The following is a 22,204-nucleotide window of genomic DNA, read 5'->3' as shown; positions in this document are numbered from 1 at the left end:
GCCTAAGGGGGCAGTGGTGGCCTCCCCTGCGGCGCCTGGAAGGAGCTGGGGGAGGAAGTAGGCTGAGGCCTGGGCCTGGACGGAGCGGGACCGGCGGGGGCTGCGGGGACCCCCGCCTGGGAGGGAGGCCCCGCGCCGGCAGGGCCCCCCACGCTCGGTCCCTGCTCTCCCGGAGCGGGTCGGGGCCGGCCCCAGCGGGGTCCCCCAGCTGCCCGGCGGGGCGGGGCCTGCTGCCGGGGGCGGGGCCGGCCGCGGGGGCGGGGCGGGGCGGGGCGGGGCGGGGCGGGGCGGGGCGGGGCCGGCCTTCGGGCTGGGCCGGCGGCGGCAGCGCGGCCCGCAGTGTCGCAGGGATCCCGCCGAGTCGCGGTCGTCTCCGCCACCATGGGGCAGATCGAGTGGGCCATGTGGGCCAACGAACAGGCGCTGGCGTCCGGCCTGAGTGAGTGCGCGCCGAGCCGTCGGGCTGCGGGTCGGGCTGGGCCAGAGCGGGCGCGAGACCCCGGGCTGCGGGCCGGGAGTGGGGACTGAAGGCAGGGCTGGGGGCCTGCGGCCGGCGGGGCAGTCAGGGACCTTGGCCTGCGGAGGAGGTTTGGAGACCAAAAAGCCCTGGCCCCTGACCACCCTCCAGCTAGCTGTCCCCTCTACTCCCCCACCCCAGCCGGGACCTCTACACGGGGAGAGGAAGTTGCAACCAGGGGAAGAGGCGTTTCATCCCTGGTGGTTTCCGGGGAGTCACTGCCCCCTGGGGTTGGGCAAACACAGCAAGTGGACAGCCCATACCCCTGCTGCCCAGGGCTGGGGGGCTTTGGCCTAGCTGTGGAGAGGGGCTCCCTCTCGTCCTGGGTCCTGGGGGGCAGGTGCTCAGCACGTGGGGCCCCACCCCCAGTTGGACACAATGGCTTCTAGGATTTCATAAGGGAGCTGGAAACCCCCGAGAGTGACCCTGTTCAGCTCAACTCCCAGAGAGACTGCTTCTGGGGTGGGGGCAGGGCCCCCAGGCACCATGCCCCGTGTGCACAAGAGCTCTGGTAAGGGAGCAGTGGGGTGTGCACCCCAGCTCTGTACTCACAAGCAGGAACCTCTCTAGACTGGGTGAGGCAAAGCTGAGTCAAGAGGGGCCCCAGAAGCTCTGCCTGCCTCCCTCCAGGGACCTGCCAGTCCCAGGAAGGGCCTGTGCGCCCAATGTGGAACATGCAGGCAAGGGGCGTCTTAGCCGCACACCATTCCCCCGCACTGCACCGCCCCCCCGCCCCCCCCTCCCCCCCGGCCTCCTGCACCTGCGGCGGGAGGAGCAGAGGCAGAGGACGTCTCCCCGCCCCACACTGTCAGATCACATTTTAGAGCGCGGGGCCTAGGGTGTGCTGTATGTGCAGGCAGATCCTACGTGCTGCGGGCCTCTCCAGTGGCCGAGAACTCAGTGGGTCGGTCACATGGTGCTGTCACGGTCCCCAGGCTGTCCACTGCAGGCCAGCCTCTGGTTCTTTGGAGGCCCACTGTGAGCAGGCCGGCGTCCTGGCCTTGGCTACTGCCTGCGAGGCCGTGGGGCCCACACTTCTCTCATGTCCGTGGCACAGATGGCAAAGTCAGGGGTGAGCTCAGCCTTCTCCATCGTCAAATAAGAGTGCTTGTCAGAAGGTCCCACGGGGCCTGCTCTGGTTCCTCCCTTGCTGACTTCTCTTCTGGGTGTGAACTATAGCCTCTGGCGACGGCTCAGGCCTGGTGAGACCCTGACCACACACAGTCACAGCCCACAGATTTTTCTATTGTGGGAAGCCCCATCTGACCGGATGGTGGCACCTGCTGCTAAGAGCCTTCCTGGGGTTTTCTAGTACACACACCAAAAGCCAGACTCTGGCTGCTCCAATCCCTGAGTGTCCAGACCCTTGCCCTCTCCGGGACTCGTGCACAGCCTTCTGTTCTGTTCCTGGATCCTCTGAGCTGAGCCCAGGGCCTTTGCTGAGCTGAAGTGTCTGCGGCTTCTGCATTCGGCTCTCAGCTCACGGTGCCACCCGCTTGGAGCAGACTTGCCGGGGTGCCAGGCGGAAAGGAGCCCCAGACAGTCCATCCCCTTCTCCCTCTTCTAGTTTCGATTTTCTTTCTGTTCCCCTGACAAGACCATGAGACCCGCAAGAGCTGAGGCCTCGTCTCTCCTTGCCGCTGCTCCGTGCTGCACGGAGCACGGCTCTCCTGGCGTTTGGGGGTGGCGCGGCAGCCCTTCCTCCTCCCTGGTCAGTGGTGTCTTTGCCCTCCTCTTGCCAAGGGCAGGCAGCCCCGCCGCCGCTCGGGAGGGGGAAGTCACAGACCCAAACACAAGTGAGCTGGCTGAATGCGGAACAGCGCACTTCCCTCTCCCAGCTCCCCCAGATGCTGACCGGCCAACAAAAAAAGTTAATATGTACTAGAGCTCAGCAGCACCACTGGTAGGGAATCTGCTGGCAGGAAGCAGAGTGAGGTTTCAAGGTGGTGTATCTGGGCTGAAGGAAGGGGTGCCGGAGGAATAGGGACTCTCAGGGGCTCAGGCTCTTACCTGGTGGGATTTGGGGGCCTCTGTGTGGAAACAGGTGAATCTGGGCTGCATGGCTAGACCTGGCTGGGGAGGGCCACATGCACAAGAAACAGAGTCGGGAATAGTCCCTTTCAAGGATGCTTGGGACCCGCAGCCAGGGTTAGCTTGTAGAAGCCTGGGACCATGCAAAGCCTTGCAAACTCAGGCCTGTGCTATGTGTGGGGAAGGGCTGAATGTTTTCTACCCTGGGCCAGACCAGGAGATTGCCGTGCACGGGGCCCAGGCCTGGAGAAACCCCGAAGCCCCCAGCAGAGGCAACGTGAAAGCTGTCTGCAAGCCCGTTTGCTCCCAGGGGCGCAGGAGACCGCCACAGGAAGCCGGGCACTGCCAGCCGCCTGCTCCGCACCCCCACCCCCTGCCCCGCCTGTGGAGGAAGCGCATGGCCGGGGGCGGGCCCGCTGCGGCAGAGCCAGGGAGCCGAGCCGCCTGGAAGACCTGAGGACGTGAGGGCGCCTTGATGCCCACCAATATGTTCCAGTCCCTCGCGGGGAGAACAGAGCAGAGCGTACAATGAAACAGGACAAAAAGTGAACTAATGCAGAACCTCAAGAAAGAAAATTCGTTAACGGTTCATGGGTGAGCTGGTGCTCACTGTAAAGATAAGAGGCTCGTGGAATGGACGATGGGACTCGGGGAGCCTCGCAGCATGCCGCGCACCCCAGAGACGCTGCGCCCTGTGCAGGGGTGCAGGGGTGGGGGTGCAGGGTGGGTAGCAGTGGAGGGAGGGAGCCCGCCGCGTGGGGGCCGTGGGGTGCAGGGAAGACCCTCCCCGTGGGGAGCTGCAGGCACAGAGGGGAGAGTCCGGGCCCCGTAGGGCGAGTGCTGGGGGGCGGTACGAACGGGTAACGGGTGAGCATTCTCCAGAAATGGCGAAATCTCAGATTGAAAGAAAGCAGTCCTTTACACAATAAAGAAAAACAAATCCCTTTTTGGACACAAGGTAACGAAATTATAGACCATTAAAGAAAAATCTTAAAATTTACCAGAGGGGAAGAGTGGCTTCGAGAGTCAGGCTGACGGCAGACTTCTCCAGGAGGGCCGCCAGAAGACAAGGGAATGAGATCTTGGGTGCGGAGGGGAGGGTGTGTTCAAGCCCCAGGCCGACTCACTGAGGGCAGCAGGCCTCCCCGGGGGGACCCCTGAGGGACACCGGTCAGCGGGGGGGCACGGGGTCCTGCAGCAGGGCTGGCGGCGAGGAGGGGGCCTCGGGGCATGAGCACCGATGGTGGATCATGGAGTAATCCTGCCCGCGCAGCTGGGGGGTGAGGCCGAGGGGAAGCTGACGTCCGTCCACGTGTGATCTGGGAAGAGAAACGTGAGATGTCAGGTTGGAGCGCGTTAGCCAGCGGTGGGAAGGTGACACTGGCGCCCGTCACATAGCGCGGCCGGACCCGCTCATCCGCAATCGTGCACGAGCTCCCGTGCTTGTAGCCGGAGAAAGCGCTGGAAGTTCCGGGGTTGCGCACGCAGGTGTGCGAGGACTTAGGTCTCTGCCTCTAAAATGGCTACAGTGGAACATTTCGTGTTGCAGATACGTGACCGCAAGAGAACAGGTTGTAACAAAATAGTTTCTGGGTAGGAAAGGTCCAACCGTATGTCACCTCCAGCCGGGGGAGGCAGCCCAACGCAGGCTGGGAAGAGCCGACAGACGCCAGGCCCAGGAAGGGGCTGGGGTATCAGCCCCTGACCGCCGCGGTCCAGGTGGGTTGGCGGGAGCGCCCTGCGCCCGGGAGAAGTCATCCGTCCACAGACACCCACAAATAACAATGTCATCTCGAAGCACGGAGAGCAAACACAAAATGGCCAGGCGTCGCAGAGCCCTGCAGCGCCAAGGCCTGGGTGAGGACCAGTCCTGCCAGCGCTCCCCGGGCTCTGAGCAGCTGCCGGGATGGGGACCGGTTCCGCCCACGCGCCGTGCTCTGTCGGCCCGGCCCTGGCCCCGTGCCCAGCTCATGGGCTACTCCCCACCCCAGCCCACCCGCCGTGTCCCCTGCAGGGGCCAGGTGTGTTGTCCCACCGCAGAGCATCTGTGGGCGATGGCTGGCCTCGCCAAGGGAGGGGGAGTGTGCGGGGAGAGCTGGGGAGGGGACTCCTGCTAACCTGCCTCTCCTCTCTCCGCAGTCCTCATCATGGGGGGCGTCGTGGCCACGGCCGGCCACTTCACCAAGTGGTACTTCGGCGCGTACTCCATGTATCCTGCCGGTGTAGATCTGGGACGGGGTGCGGGGGACAGTGGTGCGGGGCTCCGGGTGCGGACGCGGCTGCCCCTGGGGCCACGCGCACGTCAGTTTCCCTGGGCCCCCGCAGACGTGGGGAAGGCAGGACAGGGCTCAGTCGCAGTTAGGGAATCCAAGGCTGGGAGCAGGGGAGTGACTGGCGTGAGGCCAGGAGGCCCGTGGCCTGGCGAGAGGTGTCAGCAGCCCCGAGACCAGCACTGAGGCCCCAGGAACTCTGGGGAGCCCCTCTGTGCCCCCTTCTATCAGCTGTCCAGCTGGGCCGGCCTGGGATCTGTCGGCGGTGGCTGAGCCCCTCTGGCCCAGTTGGGATGGGCCAGCGGGCACCCAAGTGGCCAGCCCCGTCGGAAGCTGCCTGGCTGTTTGCTGCCAGCAGGCCGCTGCACCCCGTGTGTTCTCCGAGCTGTTCCTTCACGGCACGTTCAGTGGCGCAGGCGTGTTCGTCTGCCTGCTGGAGTACCCCCGGGGGAAGAGGAGGAAGGGGTCCACCATGGAGAGATGGTGAGCTGCCATGCCTGCGCTGGGGGGCGTCCCCGGGGCTGGGCCACCCCACAAGGGAGGACTCGCCTTCTGAGGCCGCAAACGCCCTCCTGGGCAAACAGGCCAGAGCCCGTCCTGCTGCTGCGGCCCCTCGGTCTCTGGGAGGGAGGAAGCCGGGGTGCTGGGGGGGCGGGGGGATGGCTGCTGAGCAGGATACAGTCTGTCTCTCGCCCTCCGCCTAGCGGACAGAAGTACATGACCAAAGTGCTGAAGGTGTTCGGGCCTCTCACCAGGAACTACTACATCCGGGCCTTCCTGCACCTGGGGTGAGCCTCCTCCCGCCTCCCCCTCCCCCGGGGACCAGTATGGCCCTGGAGTAAACCCCTCCCCACCGGCTCGAGTCAGCCCCGTCCCGGCCCAGATAGGCTTCCAGACCCGGAACCGGGGCTTCCCCAGACCGGCTCCGTGACCTCGCGCCGCGTAACGGCTCACGGCCACGCCAGGAGCTCACTGGGGAGTCGTCGGGGGCTGAGGAGGCTCACCTGGGCGGCTCCGCTCACTGCCCTAGGCGTGCGCCTGCTGGTTCCTGCCAGGGAGGCCCCAACGCCCTGGGGCCTTGACGGCCACGTGGGCGTCCTCCTGGCATGGTGGGTGGGGGCCCAGCCCCAGCACCCCAAGAATTGTTAAGGCTCAGATAAAAGCAGAGGACAGCTCCAAGGGCCCAAGTGTGGAAGCCCAACCTTTGGCAGGACTGGGCGTGTCCTCCAGCCGGCGTCCTGGGGGCCACATGCTATGGTCTGCCTGGTCCTGGGGGTCCTGGGGTGCAGACTCCTCCTGACCACCTGCCTCCCCCACCACCCAAGGCTATCAGTACCTGCCGGCTTCCTGCTTGCCACCATCCTGGGGACGGCCTGCCTGGCCATTGCGAGCAGCATCTATCTGCTGGTGAGTGCTGTTGACTGTGGCTTGCCCCGCAGGCCCTCATCACCTCGGTTCCCAAAGCCAGCTCTGCAGCCCGAGTCCTCACTTGTGCCGTGGCGGGGTCAGTGGGTCCGTGGCCACCAGTCACTGGACGTGTAGTGTGCGCTAGCTCCTTTTTCTGGGCCTTGGCCCTGCTTTGCAGACCAAGAAGTAGAAAGTCAGAAAGGTGGTGTGGGTGGCCCAGGGTCACACGGCCAGCCACGGCCCAACCACACTTTTCTCACCTCACCCATCCCTGCTAACTTGGGGTGCTATTGGGAGCACTTCCTGGGGAGCCTGCTAATGGTACAGATGCCACGGGGCTGTTTTCCAAAGCTGCCCCATGGGGCCTGCCCAGGGCCGGGACACGTGCAAAGGCCCCGAGGTAGGGCTGCACGTCACCCGGTCATCCCGGAAGAGCCGGCGGGCTCGGGGGAGGACGGCGTTGGGGGAAGCTCTGCCGGGCGCAGGCTCTGGGCCAGATGTGTCTGAGCTTTCGCTTAGAACCGCCCATTTTTTGAGGGGGCTTTTGTGTTTTCCTGATTAACTTGCAGGAGTCCCATGTTCTGTTTTCAGTGTGAGTGTTCTGTGCGTGAATTTCAGACCCTGAATACTTTCTCTGCCTCGGAGAGGGGTCTGTTAGCGTTGGTGTGACACCCTTCCCGGGCGGGACGGAAGTTGGCCCGTTGGCCCGCTGGCCTGTACCTTCCACAGACGCACTTCCCTGCCCGTCAGGCGCGTCTCTGCCCTCCTCGGATCCTGGAGTTTCCTTTTCAGGGTAGACATACTGGGATTCACCTCGGGAGGTGGGGCCGAGGTGCCCCTTCATTATTCTGCTTCCTGAGTGACATCATGTCACAGTTTTTCTCTCAAGGAGCCCAAGCCCTCGGGGCCTGCTGAGGGCGCTGCGTCCAGCAGGAGCCCATTCTCTACCCTCAGCCGCATGGCTTGTGCCCCCACGAAGCCTCCTGCCCTCCCTGGCTCCCCGCCGGCCCCTCCCACCCGCGGCTGGAGCATCAGCGTGAAGAGCGTCCTGGTTGCCCTCCCCACGGTGGGGTCCTGCCTGGAGAGTGAGGCAGCCGGAGTCTGGGGTCCCGGTTGTCACTCCCGAGTTAGTGGATTCAGACGTGGGTCCCTCCCGGTTCCCGGGGGCTGGTGGTGGGAGCGGAGGTGGCCTCCGGGAGGCCCTATCAACCCGGCTCCACTGTATCCTGCAGGCGGCCGTCCGTGGAGAGCAGTGGGTCCCCATCGAGCCCAAGCCCAAGGAGCGGCCACAAGTCGGAGGCACCATCAAGCAGCCGCCCAGCAACCCCCCGCCCCGGCCCCCAGCCGAGGCCCGAAAGAAGCCTGGAGAAGAGGAGGCTGCAGGGGTGGCAGGGGTTTCCGGTGGCCCCCAGGAAAACCCGGTCCCGGTGATCGACGAGGTCGTGTGACCCGCGTCTCCTTCTGTCCTCCAAGTAGCCTCCAAAATAAACCAAGGAGGGCAGGCTCCTGACTCCGTGTGCATCCCACTCCCAATCCAGGCTCCTGCTTCCGCATAAATCCCGGATGGGCTGCTTCTCGCCCCCTCTGCCTCCCCGCCTGCCTGTCCCACAGGGCCACTGCCAAACCGCCAGGCTCCCACGGCCCGGGACAGATGCCACCGGCAGCACTCCGGTCACTGCCGCCACAGGGATGCCCCTGGCCCGGGGCCTCTGGGCCTCCTGGACCTTTGGTTTGGAAGGTCCTCTCCCTTCCTGTCCCCAGCCATTGTTCCTTCACCAACAGATGGTGTCGCCGCTGGTTCTGTGGTGTCCCTGGCCCGTGGGCCCTGCTCTCAGAGCCAGCCATGTGGTGGAGACTCAGTCACGTGCGGAGCAAAGCGTCCTTCAGACCCCGGACAAAGGTCCCTCCTTCCCAGCGGGGCGCGCGCGTTCGCACACAGTAGGCCTTCCGGGGTGAAAACGCCCGGATGGGCAGGGTGGTGCTGGAAACGTCCCTCCGATGGGCTGGGGAAACCGAGTCTCCAAGGGGGGACGTCATCGCCTCGCCGGAACTGCACAGGCTCTGATCCCGGGTCCAGAGGCAGGGGTGCCTGGCCTAGGGGCTGTCCCTGGCTGGCCAGGTCACTGCAGGGGGTGGGGGCAGAAGCCCCCAGGGGGGCATCTGGGCAGCGAGATGGGCCTTCTGGGTCTCTGGTGGGGCTGCAGGAGAGACCCAGACACTTGGGGGGAAGGTGGGCTGCACAGGCGTTTCCCCCGAGCTGAGCTGACCCCCCCCGGCCATGAGGCAGGGGGCTGGGGGCCCTTGGTGGCGAGGGCCTGCCCGCATCGTGGCCAGACCGGGAGCAGAGCCCCTCCCCGGGAGCCACGGCCAGAGGTGTTGGCAGGTGAAACCCACTAGGGCCCTCGGGGCGCACACGTTTCGCACACCGGCCACCCTCGGGGTTCACACACAGACATTTCTGGAAGGATGCAGGACCCAGGGCCAGCGGCTGCCCTAGTGGACCAGCTGGGCTTCGGCCCAGGCAGGGGTGAGGGTGAGGAGGGTGCCTTCAGCCACTGCCCCCTGCCTCGACGCTGTGCTCTGGGGGCGTTTGTCGATTAAAAACACTCTCACACTTTGAATAAATAATTGTTTTAGCAATACAAGGGACTTGTTCCTGGGGGGGGCTGGGAAGGGGGAGCTTGGGGGCCGGGACCAGCCCGAGGCTGGTGAAGGTGTGAGGGTGCCCGGGGAACCACCGACAAGCAGGGGACATGAGAACACATTTTGTTTAAGAAGCTCTAGAAGAATAAAATGATCCCTTGTAGCCCAACCGTTTTTGCAGGAAGGGTAAACCGACTCTCAAGACGGGCCTGACCGGCGCAGGGTGACCCCGCAGGTTCAGGGTCGCGGCTCTTCAGTGCCCGTTCTCACCCCCAAGGCCCGGAGCCTCGGAACCTCCCCGGGGAACCCCAGGAGGCAAATAAATAACCAATAAATACCCATAAATAGTAGGGACCCTCTTTGCAGAGACCCAATTGTCCAGTCTGGGGGGGCGACCCATGGCCCCCCCGATGCCACCAAGACAGCCGAGGCCTCCGGTCACTGTGCCGACCTGGGCAGGACGCAGGTGCAGCCCACGGGCACGCGGATGAACTCCGCGTGGAAGGAGAAGGCCCCGGGCGTGGGCGGTCCCGCGGCATCGCGCGAGCAGGGCCGACGTCGGAGCACCAGCAGCGTCTGCTGCAGCGGCACGGAGTTGAGCGCGGCCGTCTCTCGGCCCGTCTTGGCGCTGATGCAGCCCCGGCACAGGCACTGGGCGAAGGCCAGCTTCTGCGGGTAGCGGCTCTCGTCCGTGTCCACGCTGCGAGGACAGATGGGGTGAGGCCCCCTGTCCACCACCCCCAGCTGTGCCTGGCACTCAGGGTGCCCCTGGCCTGACGCGGGCTGGGGAAACCAGGCTGCAGGGCAGGTGGCATGGGGCCCCCTTCCCGCCCGCCCAGTTCCCCGACCCCCAGCCCTGCAGGGGCTCCCGTTTACCAGAATTGTCCCAGGGGGCCCGGGAGAGGGAGCTCCGGTGATGGGCCCTGCCCTCCTGCTCGGGGGTGGGGGATGGGGGGGTGACAGCTCCCCTAGCTTCGAAGACATGGAGGCTCGGAGGGGAGGGCCTGGCTCAACTCTACAGGGCAGGGACCCCGGTCCCCCTGGAAGTCCCGCGGCCCTCACCGGTATCTCCAGGGCGAGATGGAGCGCTGGTGAATGTCGGCTTCCAGTACCTCCTCAGGCCGCAGCACCGGGCACTGGGTCCCAGCTGGGGGCCTGTCATGCCGCCTTCTGCGGCCCCCCGCCTCCAGGCTGGCCACCAGGGCTACGGGCAGAGTCTGTTCCCACTTGGCAGCTCGAGCCAGCAGGTGTGGCGGGGCCTGGCCCAGGGGCAGCTCCTCGGCTGAATAGCAGCGTGGGGTCCCGTGGAGGTGGGCTCCCCCCAAGAGCTGGGGGCCACGGCGGGCTGGGCTGGCAGGCAGCCAGAGCAGAAGCAAGAGGCCGGGAAGGAGCTGGTGTACAGACATTGGGTGGTCAGGTCAGGGTGGTGCCCAGGGAAGGCAGCACCTCCCTGGCCTCCTAGCTTGCCCTAGATGGGGTGCGGCGCTCCCTCTACAGTTGGGGAAACTAAGACCCAGAGGGAAACTTAGCCCTCGGGCCAGGATCTCCAGAGCACTAGAGATGCTGGGTCCTGGCTCTCTCTTTTCCCCGGATTTGGGGTTTTCCTGGACCCCATGCCAGCATCCTCTGCTTGGGGGCTGGCGGCACAGTGCAGGTGGGGGCATGAGAGCAGCGGCTCACCATGGCAGCCGTGGCGCTGGGCGGAGAGAGGCAGGTGCACTTGGCTGCGGGCCTGGAGGCTGCGGGCCTGGAGGCTGCGGACCTCGAGGCTGCCCGGCTCCAGGTGCCCTTTATACCTCCAGCCACACCTGGGGAAAATCCAGAGCCGCTTCCTCCTGGGGAAGTGCCCAGCCGGGCTTCCTCCTCCACTCCCGAGTCCCCGCCATGTCCTCCTCCACTGCACTCCTCCCCTCCCCCACCCAGAGGGACCCTGCCTTGGGACTGGGCTGTATCTGCCTGGCGAGTGGCGCGCTGGGACAGCTTGGACTCATCTAGGGCTCGCTCCCCAGGCTGGGGACAAGCAGTTGGTCCCGTTTTTTTCTCAGAGATGGTCCAGGAGAGGCCCCGTGTCCGCCTCCAGGGGGTGCCGGTGGGAGAGTCAGGAATAGGCTCCGGGGGCTGGGGGCCAGACAGCGTTTCCGGTTCTGGGTTGGCTTCCTGCGGATTTGATCAACAAAACCTCATCCAAAGCCAGGGATGCGGGGGGGAGGACGCCTTGGAAGCTTCAAAGAAGCTGCATTTGAGGAGATTCCCCACCCCGCCCCCCTCCACCAAGGCTGCTGCAGTGGGGGGGGGGGCTGCCTAACCACCATCCAGGCCCCTCCCTTGGTTATCCAGAAAGGGACAGCTGGAGGCAGCTTTGGCCGTCACTCCCTGGGTCCCAGAGCCACCCCAAAGCGTCCCCCAGTTTAGCACAGTCTGAGGGCAGGGGAGTGGCTAGGCTGGGCACCAGGCAAGCACTGTTCCCTAAGTCTCGGAGGACACAAAGACGCCCTAGGGGAGCCCGGACCTGCCCTCCTGGTCCTCACAGGCATCTGTACCTGCAAGGGGACAGCCCTGTGACCCTCGCCCTCCCGGGGAGCAGGACATGGTCAGGGGAGACCCTGCCCCTCGCTGGCCCAGAGGAAATGCTCCTTCCCAACAGATGGCTGGATAGATGCACTGAGTTCCCAGGGCTGTTCCTGCCTACAGTGTCCTGGTCCCTGGTCATCAGCGCTCTGCTCGCATACTTTCTGCACTGGGGAGGTCACTACCTCACCTGCATTAGTTCGTACAGTAATGGAAATCAAATTGTGGGCAGGGTCCGTTCCTTCCCGGGTCTCTGAGGGAGGACCGCTCCCACCTCTTGGAGCTTCTGGGGCTGCTGGTAATTCTGAGAGTCCCTTGGCTTCTGGCCGCATCACAGCAACCCCAGCCTCATCCTCACGTGGCTCTCCCCCGGGTCTGTGTCTCTCCTGCGCAAGGACGCTACCCTCATTCAGAAAGATCTGAAGAACCAAGACTCTTCATTCGTCCCAGGGATGGGGGCCAGGACATCAATGTCTCTTGGGGGGTACACAGTAGAACCCAGGACCCCCTCTCCAGGGTGGATGCTGGGGGCTTGCTTGGTGCACCCGCGTAGGCCAGCTTTCCAGGACGCCCCTCCTGAGGGGCTGACAGCTGACCACTGACTACTGACCGCTCCTGTCTCGGGAGAGTTCTAGTCCCCCTCGTGTCCCCCCAGGAGGCAGTGTGAGCCCCTTGAGGGCAGAGGCGGTGGAGTGGTCCCACGGCCGCCCTGGCATAGAGCTGTGCGCAGCACCTCGGGCTTCCATAAATACACCGGGACGAGGGAAGAGGGGCGAGCCTGGTTCCCCTGGGAGTAACATGGGGTGACAGTGCCCCAGTTGCGGGGTCTGGAACGGGATGCCCACTGTGCCGTGGTCTCACCTTCCTTTGTGTGTGGGGGGTACTGCACACACGCACACGGGCGTCATTTATGAAATGAAAAGTAAGATGGTCACTTCTGCCGCCGCTGCCTGGCGGGTGCGCTCTCGTGGGGGCACCACAGGCTGCACAGGGCACACACGCCCCAGCCTTGCCCACCCCCCCACGCCAACCCCTCATGGGCGGGGGGACGTTTCCGTGTTTTCTATGCCTTTCCAGAACAGCGCATGGGTGGGCACCGTGCTGGGGAGGAGCCTGGGACCAGGCTGTGCACCGGACCCGCTTCACGGTGCCACCACCAGGGGGGCTCCAAGTGGTCCTGACACAAGGGGGTGGCAGCGGGGCAGCTGCCCTAGGGGACGAGTGCCAGAGCCCAGGGGTTGGGGGTCCTGGCCGGCAGCACCAAGGGCGGAAGGGTTCAGGGCGGGGGCCTGGGCGGCACCTCATTCCTGCGGGCGGCTGAGGCAAGCGCGGAAGTCCGGGGTTGGGCAAGACTGGAAAGGCGCCACCAGAGGAAGACTGGAGGACGTCCCGGAGGCGACGTCCCAGAAGGCCCCGCCCTCCAACCGTGCCCCTTGGACCACAGCCTCCTTCAGTCTCCTGCTGAGTGGAGCTGCCAGCCGCCCTGGGGGGGGCGTTGACAACTGTCCCTGTTGAGAGCTGGGGGGCTGGGCGCATTGGGGAGGGCGGGGGAGGAGGCCCAGACGCCCTGGCAGCTGCTGCGAATGACCGGAGAGAAACCCACAGAAACTTCACTCTCAGCAAAGGAGCAGCCGGGTGCGCCGGCCACGTTCACTCTTGACCTTGGAGACTGTATCTCACATTTGAGTGACAAAATTAAGAAAAACCCCTTCTGTTATTTTTTATCCACTCAAGAAAGACGAGGAGAGAGGCTGTGGTGGGGGTTGGGGGGTATTAGCAGGAGCCAGGCGGTTAGGGAAGGAGTGTGGGGACAGGCCGCGCAGGCTGGGCCACGAGAATTAGGGTGAGGAGTTCATCGGGTCAGAGTTCCAGGAACAGGAAAGAGCACGTGCAGAAGCCCTGGGCTGGGAGGAATGGCTAGCAAGAGGTTGGCATGTGGCAGGGCTGCTCTAGCTGTGAAGACCGCACCTGGACGCGGGGTCACTCTGGCGGACGCGGAGGGACGGCCCTTAATTAGGCCCACTGTTGACCTGTTAGCCACAGCCGGATCTCAGCCATGCCCCCTGGAGCGCAAACCTGAGGATCCATTACAGAACAGGGCTTCCTTTTTCCAGATGCCTGGCCTGGAATGTTCTTTCCCTGAATGTTCTTGGTACCAGACTGGGCAGGGGGAGGGTTGGCGTAGGCTGTGGCCCTTACCCCTCCCAGGACAGGTACTACTGAGTCTGGCCCAGAGCAGCCCTGGGTCCAGACGGGTCATGCTCATGGACACTGGGCTGGGTTGAGGGAACCAGGGCCATGGCTGGTGTCAGAGGCTCAGGCCAGGTCAGCGGGGCAAGGAGAGCTATGCGCAGACAGGGACATGTGGTAGGCGCACCTGTGGGCTCCCAGCTGGCTTGTGGGGTGCAGCGGCCTGAGAGTACAGAGCACAGGGGTCAGGATGGCCCCCGACGTGCCCTGGCTTCTGGCTCTGTGTCCTTGAAGGCCTCCCACTCAGAGAATGGGGGTTCCCTTCGTACCCAGCTTTGACCCAAAGGCAGATCAGATAAGCCTTGAAAACCTGCTAAGACCCAAGAGCGAGGCCACTGGCGTAGGAGGGCCCAGACACCCTGCAAGACTTGGTGGCCACGCGGAATGCTGTCCACCCCCAGGCCCCCATGCTCCACCGGCCACCCAGCCTGGGCAGAGTGCCCAAGTACAGCTCAGCGGTCCCCGGTGCAGGAGAGAAGCCCCGGGGCTGCTGCCCACTGACCCGGCCCAGGGCAGATGCCTCCCCAGAACCGGGGTTGGGGGGTGGCACGGGCCCCAGGGGGCGTTCTGTCCGCCAGCACTTATAGAACTTGTTTGAAAGCCGTCTGAGGGGCGCCTGGGTGGCTCAGTGGGTTAAGCCGCTGCCTTCGGCTCAGGTCATGATCTCAGGGTCCTGGGATCGAGTCCCGCATCGGGCTCTCTGCTCAGCAGGGAGCCTGCTTCCCTCTCTCTCTCTCTGCCTGCCTCTTCATCTACTTGTGATTTCTCTCTGTCAAATATAAATAAATAAAATCTTTAAAAAAAAAAAAAAAAAAAAAAAAAAGAAAGCCGTCTGAGTGCGGAGGGGTGCTGACACCCCCAGACCGTGTGGGGGCCCCCCGAGGCCTTGCCGCCCCTTGGTGAGCTAACTCCTCCAAGACGGGGCTGCGGTGAGCACCAGGGCTCCTCCTCATTGGTCTTGGTGGGATGGGGCTTCTCCAGTGGGAGCAGGGGCTGCGGCGGGCAGGACAGTGCCACTCAAAGCTCCTCATGTTGGTGGGACCCCGGGGCTGTCCTGAGCCCAGGACCCGTCAAGCCTGCCTGCGTGCCCATGGCGGGGGAGAGTGGGGGCGACGACTGTGCACACCAGCTTTGGGGCCGGGGGCCGGACTAGCCCGACAACCGCCCTTCCTGGCTCCTCTGCTCCGGGACCCATTCGAGGCAAAACAGGTCACCGGCGCGAGCGAGGGAGGCTCCGGTGTTCAGGATGCCCTGCCAGGCCCAGCACACCAGGTGCCCGCCCGCGGGGGCGGAGGGGCAGAGCGGCGCCAAGGGCGTCTCCTTAGGGCCCCCGGGACACCCGTGTCCTCAGCCTCCATGAGCCGACGTGGGGAGGGCGGCTAACATGCCGGGGGGGGGCCAGGCCCAGGGAATCACCACCACCAGGGCAAGACGGTCCTTATCAAAATACTTTATTTTAGGAGACCCCTCGAAAAAAGACCCTCCACATTAGACAGACGCCCAACAACACCCTCAGCCTTTTTTTTTTTTTTTTTGGTCTTTTCTGTATTTTTTTTTTCCTTTTTAAATCAACTAAAACAATCTGAGGCTTAAAATAAAAGACAGGAAGTATTTCCCGATCGGACTTCAGTCAAGAATATAGATCTATTTTCTGACCCGGGCCGGGCAGGGGTGGGGCGGCAGCCGCTCAGGAGCTCGCGGCGCTCCGGGACGGGAGGGAGCGCGAGCGGAGGACGGGCCGGCGGGGCAGCCTGGCTGGCAGCGGGGAGGGAAGCCGGGCAGGCGGCCCTGGGGCCCGGGACTGCTCATTTACATGACCCTGACGCCCAGCCTGGCTCCTGCCGCGGCCGGCCTGCCTCTGTCCGGCGGGACCTCTGCTCTGGGACGGGGCTGCGTCAGTCCGGCCTGGTCGGGAGGACACCGGGACGCGGCATCATCTTCATCACGGTGGCTTCTTTTCCAGCTGAGAAACTTTTTTCTTTTTTAATTTTTTAAAAAGATTCACAGCCAAAATGAGACATTAACTTCAAAATCCCAGACGGCTGTGCTCGCGCTAGTCCCAAACACACGAGTGCCCGCGGCGGGGCCGGCCGGCGGGGCCTACACCTTCCCGGGGATCTTGGCGCGTTTCCGCGCGATCGCGTCCTCCACGGCCTTGAGCTGCTTCAGCAGCTCCTCGCGCCGCGACAGCGTGCTGGCCTTCCCGGACTTCGTGCCGGCGGACGCGGAGCTGGCGGGGCCGGTATCAGAGGCTTTGCCGGGGACGCTTGTGACCTTACTGGAGCTCTTGGACTGGGGTGACAGCTGGCGCTTCCTGCGTGGGGGGAAGGGAGGGTCAGACGGTCCACCAGGTGCCTCCGCGGGGCAAGGGCGCCGGATAACGGCAGCTCCGCCCGGCCTTGCTGGCGTGCGCCCCCCGCGCCCCTGCCCTCGGCTGTGGAGAGCGAACAGGGCATGGCGTGCAGGGCTCAGCTGGCACCCTGCTGACCCGTCCCTCCTGCTTCTGGTCCCTCTGCAGCCTCCCCCTGCGGCGGGGAGAAGCCCCAGGCTGCTGACCCAGGAGCGGCCCTGAGAGCCGGGGTGTGTGGGGGCTCCAGGCATAGCAGAGTCCGGGACCCATCTGGCCCATGACCCTGAGCAGTGGGGTGGCGGGGAAGGGCCTCCCAAATGACCTCCTGCGAGGAGGAGCTCTCCACCCTGCTTCCACGGCCGACGGGGAAGGCGGGAGAAACTGGGAGCAACAGGAAGCCTTGTGCCAAGGGCCCGTGTTCTAGGACCTGCTGCGGGGCAGGAACGCACTAGCTGGCCAGCCCTGAGGCCCCGGTGCCCGTGGGGTCTGCTCAGGGCATGGGTGGGGTGCTCACCTGTCTGGTGGGGCCACGGGCACCTTAGAATTCTGGCCTCTCTGCCGCTCTGGCTTTGGGGAGCCGAGTCTCCCACCGGACTTCCGGTCCCGAGAACCTGGATGACAAGGGGGTGGTTAAGACCATGGTCCCAACCGGGAGTGGGCTGATGCGCATGAACAGGGGGGGACAGCCCAGCCCGGACGGACGCCAGTGGCCCCGTGCCAGTGCCGCTGCAGCTCAGTACGGCCTGTGCGCTCTCACAGGAGGAGGCAACGGGCCGAGTCGGTCAGAAGGAAGGGACAGGGCAGCGCCAGTCATGCTGGAAAGCGAAGCTCCGGAGCCCACGGAGGCTGAGGGCCGGACAGGCCACCGAGCTCCCGCTAACCCGACACAAAACCCTCATCACTCACACCTGTGAACTGGGAACAAACAGGTAGGAGAGGGGAGGAAAGAGAAGTAAAACCGAGAAGCCGGGGGTGTTTGCCGCCCCGCCGTCGGGGGCGTGGGGAGGCCCGCGTGGGCAGCAGGGGTGTCCGGCGGCAAAGGCGAGGGGCGCCCCCTCCTGCTCTGACAAGCCCCCTGCCCTTGCTTAGGGAGGAAGGCAGGCTCTGCACCAGCGATCAAAGCCGGCCGGGCAGATGGCCCGTGGACACCGGGGTCGGACTGCAGTGCCCAGCCCCCCGCCTGCCCTCTGCCGCCCCCCAGAGTGCGCGTGCCCCGTGCCACCGCAAAGACGCGGACTGGAGCCACCGCCCGTCGTCAGAAGGCATTTTCAGAGAAGAAAAACAAGGACACTTGTTTTTTGTTCATGGAAATGTAGTTATTTTTCATAAAAAATGTTATTTGTTTAAAAATATAATACTTTGTTACTATTAATTTAATATTAATAAATGTTGACACTTTCTCCCAAGTTTTAACTTCTAACACCTTAATATTGATGGACGGACCCACACGAGCCCGTCCTGATGAGCACACGGGCCCCGGCCCTCTGCCCTGCGGAGCCCCGCGGAGCCCCGCAGAAGCAGGACGCTCACCTCGGTCTGGGGATAAGTTAGCCCGCTTGGCTGGAGGAGGACTTTGCCTGTCTTTGTCCGACGGTTCATAGCGCTTCCTGCTCCCTTTGTCGGCCGCCTGCAGCGACAGAGGGAACACCGGGAGGGTGGCAGGTCTGACAGGCTGGCCACCGGGCGGCACCGGCCCCCGCGGGAAGCAGGGAGCACAGCGGTGCTGGTCCACGCCCGCCTCTGGGTGCTGACGGGGCCTCGAGGGAGGCAAGGCCAGGACTCCGGCCTTCATGCTCTGCAGCGAAGATACCGCAGAGTGTTCCCTGGGAGCCGCCAGCACTGGAGTCGAGGGAGCCTTGGGGACGTCCACTCACACAGGCCCAGCCACACGGAGAAGGGCTGGGGCGAGCAGCCACCACTCCCGGACACTCTGATCTCCCAGGACCTGCTACTGGGCTTCGTCTCCCCCGTGAGAGCAGCAGGACAAGTGGGCTGTGTCCAGCCACGGCTCCCTGGCCCCGGGACGTCGGATACCCCCGGGGACTGGGCTCCCGGAGCTGCACCAGCAGTGCCGTGGCCTCACCTTGTTCAACAGCGTCAGCTTGATCTCCTTATGGGCGACGAACGTGCCCTGCTGGGGCTGCCCGGGGGGCGCCTGCTGGGGGGCCGTGGGCTGCTGCGGTTTAGCGCCGGCGGAGGGCCTTGAGGACTTGGGCAGCTGTGCGGACGAGTCCCTTTTCCGCTTGTCCTCTTTGACCCCATCTTCTTTTTTAGACTTTCCTGCCAACAACAAATGCTAAGTCCCAGGCGCCATCCCGGCACGGCGCTCTCCTGTGGGCCTCCCGAGGGCAGACGTGCTCTCAGCCAGGCCGCGTGGCCGTGGGATGGAGCCGGGCGGTTCCTGCGCTTTCCTGTTCACCCGCGTGAGGCAGCGCACACCCTTTCCACGAGGGGCCTGCCCGCCTCTGCAGCCACAATGCCCGGGATACGAGGCCCCCCTGTACCTTTCTCCTTCTTGGTCTGGGCTGGGGTGGGGGACCGCGAACTTGCTGAGGACACGGGGCTGGCCAGGTCTGCGTACATGTCGTCCGAGTCCACGCTGTGCACCGAGCTACTACTCGACGTGGCGCTGGACACCGAGGAGACGCTGCTCACGCTCAGGGACCTGGACACACACAAGCACGTCTGCACCCATGCGGCCCCAAAGGCGAGACGGCCAGGGCCCAGAGGCCACAGGGAGCCGGTCGTGGGTGTGCACATCCACGGTCCCCAGCCTCCGGTTTAGAGAACAAGTGCCAGCACACTGGGGACTCCACAAGGCGCCCCAGGGTGAAGGGATGCCCCGTCGTGGAGTCGAGGGCCCTCGCATGAATGAGCAGCCACCGTGTTCGCTGGGCAGGGACGTAGGACGAGTGACTAAATGGGAGTGAGGCCGGTGACGACAGGGCCGAGGGCCCAGGTTACGAGGCCCGAGAAGGGGAGGCTTTGCACTGCGGCCACACCAGACCCTGGAGTGGAGGCTGCCCTGGCCCAGCACGCGGCTCTGGGAAACACGGGGACGGCGGCCGGCTCGCAGGTGCTGTGGCCACGGCTCCCGCTATGATGAGGACGTGCCACTTGGCAGGCCGCTGAATTCTGAATGCTCAGAAAACACCGGAAGGCCCGGGGGAGAAAACCGGGACCCAGTTCTGTTTAGAGACTGGGTCTCTGAACCTCTCGGAGGAAGATCTGGGCTGCGTGGAAATGAAGGAGCACGTCCGCTCCGGGAACCTAAGCACTGGTGGGAGGCGTCTTCTCTTCTGACAGCTCAGGCGCCGCATTCTTTCCTACTTGACTGGCTGCCCCCTGGGCGCCTCGAGCATGACGGGCGGGCCGGCGGGAGGGCTCCCGTGTGCGGGCCCGAGGGGGAGGTGGCCAGGGTTCAGGGGGCCAGGGAGGTGCTGACAATGACCTGGATCTGGAGCTGGAGCCGCTGTAGCTGCTGCCGCTGCCGCTGCCGCTGACCGTCCGCCTGCAACACAGAGAAGCCCGCCGTGTGGCTGCCGCGACCCCCGACCGGCCAGCTCACGGTGCGTGGGGCTCTGCGTGCTTCTAAGTGTGAGTTCTCCTCCAGAGAAAGACGCCGGCCTTCTCGGCGTCCCACAGCAGCACTGCCCCGTTCTGGGAAGACCTCGCTGTCGAGGGGCGCCTGCATCCCGCACGACCACACCTCTGTCGCCATGATCAGGGGAAACTGAAGCTCGGGGAGGTGACAAGACAGGAGAGCCACACAGGACAGGGAACGGCAGGCCCCGGCCTCAGCTGCTTGCCCCGGGAACCAGCTGGAAGCCCGTTTGCTCACCTCCTGGGGGGGGTCCGAGCTTGCCGCTGCCTCCTCCTGGCTTCCCGTGGGTCTCCTGGCTTGGCGGGCTCAGGGGCTGGAGCAGCGGTTTTGGGGGCCTGAGGTGGGGCTGGAGGTGGGGCTGGCTTCTTCACTGACTTCTCTCTGTGATGGGAGATGGGGACGGGGTCAGAGCCGGCCCCACGGGCACAAGACAGGTCCGCGTGAGGAGCCCCGAGAACCACGGAGCCGGCGCTTCCTCCGGAACGTGCCTCACCCCGGCTGCTGGCCCCACTCATGGGGCAAACCTCCAAGGCCACCAGGACCCCTCGCGTGCGGGACCCACACTGCAATGTAAAGAACCCCAAAAGCTTTTCTGCGCTCTAGGTGTGGGGCGAGGACCCCGCTGACCATCCTGGGGCCGGTGCAATCAGCAGGGAGCCACGTTGTGGGCAAAGGCGAGCCGCTGAGCACAGCGACGGGGGCGGCCAAGACGCGCCCACACGCTGCCTCCCGTGTTCTCGAGGTCCCAGCACATGGCCCGGTTTGGACGGCTGTGAGCCCGGGCATCAGTCACGCCTGCACACCGTGCCCTCCGCGGGGGTGGGAGGCTCCGGGTGCCCACGCGCTCCCGAGGGCTGCTGGCAGCCTCCGTTCCGGGCGCCCATCGGCAGCGCGGAGCGTTTCAGTGCCGTCCACCTGGCGAGCACCAGGCTACTGGCCACTAAGTGAGTCGCACATGTGAGGACAGGGGACAAAGCAGGGGGGGCGCTGGCACCACACACAGGCACCGGCCTCGCCCGCAGGGTCAGTCGCACCACTGGCTGCCTTTCAGTGCCCTGCTCAGGAAAGGAGCCTGCTTTCCCTTGGCAGGGCGGGGGGGGGGGGGGGGGGGGGTGCGTGGGCATGGCTGCAACCTAAGACACCACCTATTACGGGTTGTAACCGGGTGGTAAGCTCCCGGGGTTTCTAACTTGCCACATCAGTCACAACTGTTGACGAGGATCAGCGGAACTCCCCGCTGGAGCAGCGCATGCGAACGAGGCCTGTCCGGCAGGCCGCCCCTCTCTGCACACCCTGGACACGGCCCTGGAAGCACGACGGCAACCACCACCCTCGTGCCCGCTGGTAAAAACAGCAAGGCCTGCCCCTGGCAAGCGCAGTGGTCTGACCCGAAGGAGCACGGCCATCGGCACGGTCCACGCAGGGGTGCAGGTGTGCCGAGGTGAGCGTGGCCTTGAAGTCCACAGGCCAGGAAGAGAGAGGCTACATTGTGGCCTGGGGCCCCCAAGCCTGATCCCCCGACACCTCTGCCCACCTGCCTAGGGTTCTCACTGGGACTTCCTCACAGAGGCCACGGGGGGCAGAGAGACAGCAGGAGAGCCTGCCTCACGGGGCACTTACCCTGCTTTCCCAGGCGGTGGAGCAGGCTCCCCCTTGGTTCTAACAGAAGGTCTGTGTGGGGACGGCGTTGGAGACGGGGAGGGAGACGAGGAGAAGGAGCGGGACCTAGGAGGAAGCAGACGCACGAGGAGGGAGCACCGCAGGGCCCGTCTGCACGGAAGCACGCCGGGGATGTCACCCAGCTGCACAGAGGACGCTACTGCCAGGCTCTCCTCAGCTGCTGTACGTCCGAAATGGCTTTTGGGCAGCTCTCGGGCCTCCCCTGCAGCACAGGAGATGGCGAAGCAGCGACAGATCCTGCAGGAGGCCCGGCAGCCATGAGGCACACACTCTGCGCTGCTGGGAAGTCCAGCATGGACTCAGCGACACAGGCAGGACGGAGGGTTGAGCAGGGGAGTGGAGCCCTGAGGCCCAGGGGGCTGGAAAGTGGGGTGGGGCGGGCGGGGGCGAGCAGCACGAGGTAGGGCCTGGCGAAGCCCGGGCGCTGCGCCCGTGGAAGGAAATGGTGATGGGCTCCAGGTTCATGTGTCAGCGGCAAGGGCGGAGAGCCCCAGGCTGGGGACGCTGGTGGGAAGTTCTGGAGGCCGGCCTGGCCTGGCCACGACTCTGCTGTCCCGGGATCCGGCTCTGCCCCCCACGGGAGGCAGGCTTCCGCAAGGCCCCCGCGCTGGCGTTCTCTTCCGACTTGTAGACACTTGCACCCAAGGCCCCGTTTCCCACCCAGCCACGGCACCGGTAAAATAACGCAGGGCCCCTGCAATCCCACACCCTGAGGTTTTGGAGACAGGGGTGTGGAAGAAGTGCCCGGGTCCTCCCTCCTGACGCTCCTTGGCTGGGCTGGGGGTTCCCGCCCCGGGGACGGAGGCCCCCGCTAACTGCAGGAGGTCGGAGCCGGAGCACACGACCCTGCGCACACCGTGTGCGTGTGGCCCGGGCACCACCTG

General features: G+C 65.0%; 3 protein-coding genes across 8 annotated transcripts in view; 1 reads left to right on the top strand and 2 right to left on the bottom strand.

Moving 5' to 3' along the window:
- Window positions 1-287: 287 nt before the first annotated feature.
- Window positions 288-7,728, top strand: LOC132006021 (cytochrome b-245 light chain). 2 transcript variants are annotated; one of them, XM_059383627.1, is made up of 6 exons: window positions 292-439; window positions 4,688-4,757; window positions 5,227-5,301; window positions 5,523-5,606; window positions 6,144-6,225; window positions 7,458-7,728. In XM_059383627.1, exons 1-6 carry the CDS (start codon window positions 382-384, stop codon window positions 7,671-7,673), a joined length of 585 nt encoding a protein of 194 aa, XP_059239610.1. In that variant the 5' UTR covers window positions 292-381; the 3' UTR covers window positions 7,674-7,728. The 2 variants fall into 2 exon arrangements, with proteins under 2 accessions (XP_059239611.1, XP_059239610.1); XM_059383628.1 differs by lacking the exon at window positions 5,523-5,606 and having other exon boundaries at window positions 288-439.
- Window positions 7,729-8,875: 1,147 nt separating this feature from the next.
- Window positions 8,876-10,772, bottom strand: IL17C (interleukin 17C). The gene is made up of 3 exons (XM_059383626.1): window positions 10,549-10,772; window positions 9,931-10,259; window positions 8,876-9,568 (listed from the first exon to the last, which is right to left on the bottom strand). The coding sequence occupies exons 1-3, from the start codon at window positions 10,549-10,551 to the stop codon at window positions 9,307-9,309; spliced, it is 594 nt and encodes a 197-aa protein (XP_059239609.1). The 5' UTR covers window positions 10,552-10,772; the 3' UTR covers window positions 8,876-9,306.
- A 4,349-nt stretch (window positions 10,773-15,121) lies between these two features.
- ZC3H18 (zinc finger CCCH-type containing 18) overlaps window positions 15,122-22,204 on the bottom strand; it is a 59,782-nt gene continuing 52,699 nt past the window's right edge. For all 5 annotated transcript variants that reach the window (XM_059383482.1, XM_059383479.1, XM_059383484.1 and 2 more), the window contains 8 exons: window positions 21,261-21,365; window positions 19,878-20,021; window positions 19,488-19,547; window positions 18,541-18,701; window positions 18,120-18,316; window positions 17,567-17,663; window positions 16,551-16,647; window positions 15,122-16,000 (listed from right to left, as the gene is read on the bottom strand). In XM_059383482.1, coding sequence (XP_059239465.1) covers window positions 15,787-16,000; window positions 16,551-16,647; window positions 17,567-17,663; window positions 18,120-18,316; window positions 18,541-18,701; window positions 19,488-19,547; window positions 19,878-20,021; window positions 21,261-21,365 — 1,075 coding nt within the window. In that variant the 3' untranslated portion in view covers window positions 15,122-15,786. The remainder of the gene's footprint in view (window positions 16,001-16,550; window positions 16,648-17,566; window positions 17,664-18,119; window positions 18,317-18,540; window positions 18,702-19,487; window positions 19,548-19,877; window positions 20,022-21,260; window positions 21,366-22,204) is intronic.

The sequence above is a fragment of the Mustela nigripes genome, chromosome 17, assembly GCF_022355385.1.
Source record: "Mustela nigripes isolate SB6536 chromosome 17, MUSNIG.SB6536, whole genome shotgun sequence".
Lineage (NCBI taxonomy): Eukaryota > Metazoa > Chordata > Mammalia > Carnivora > Mustelidae > Mustela > Mustela nigripes.
This window is presented reverse-complemented; position numbering and strand designations above follow the sequence as displayed.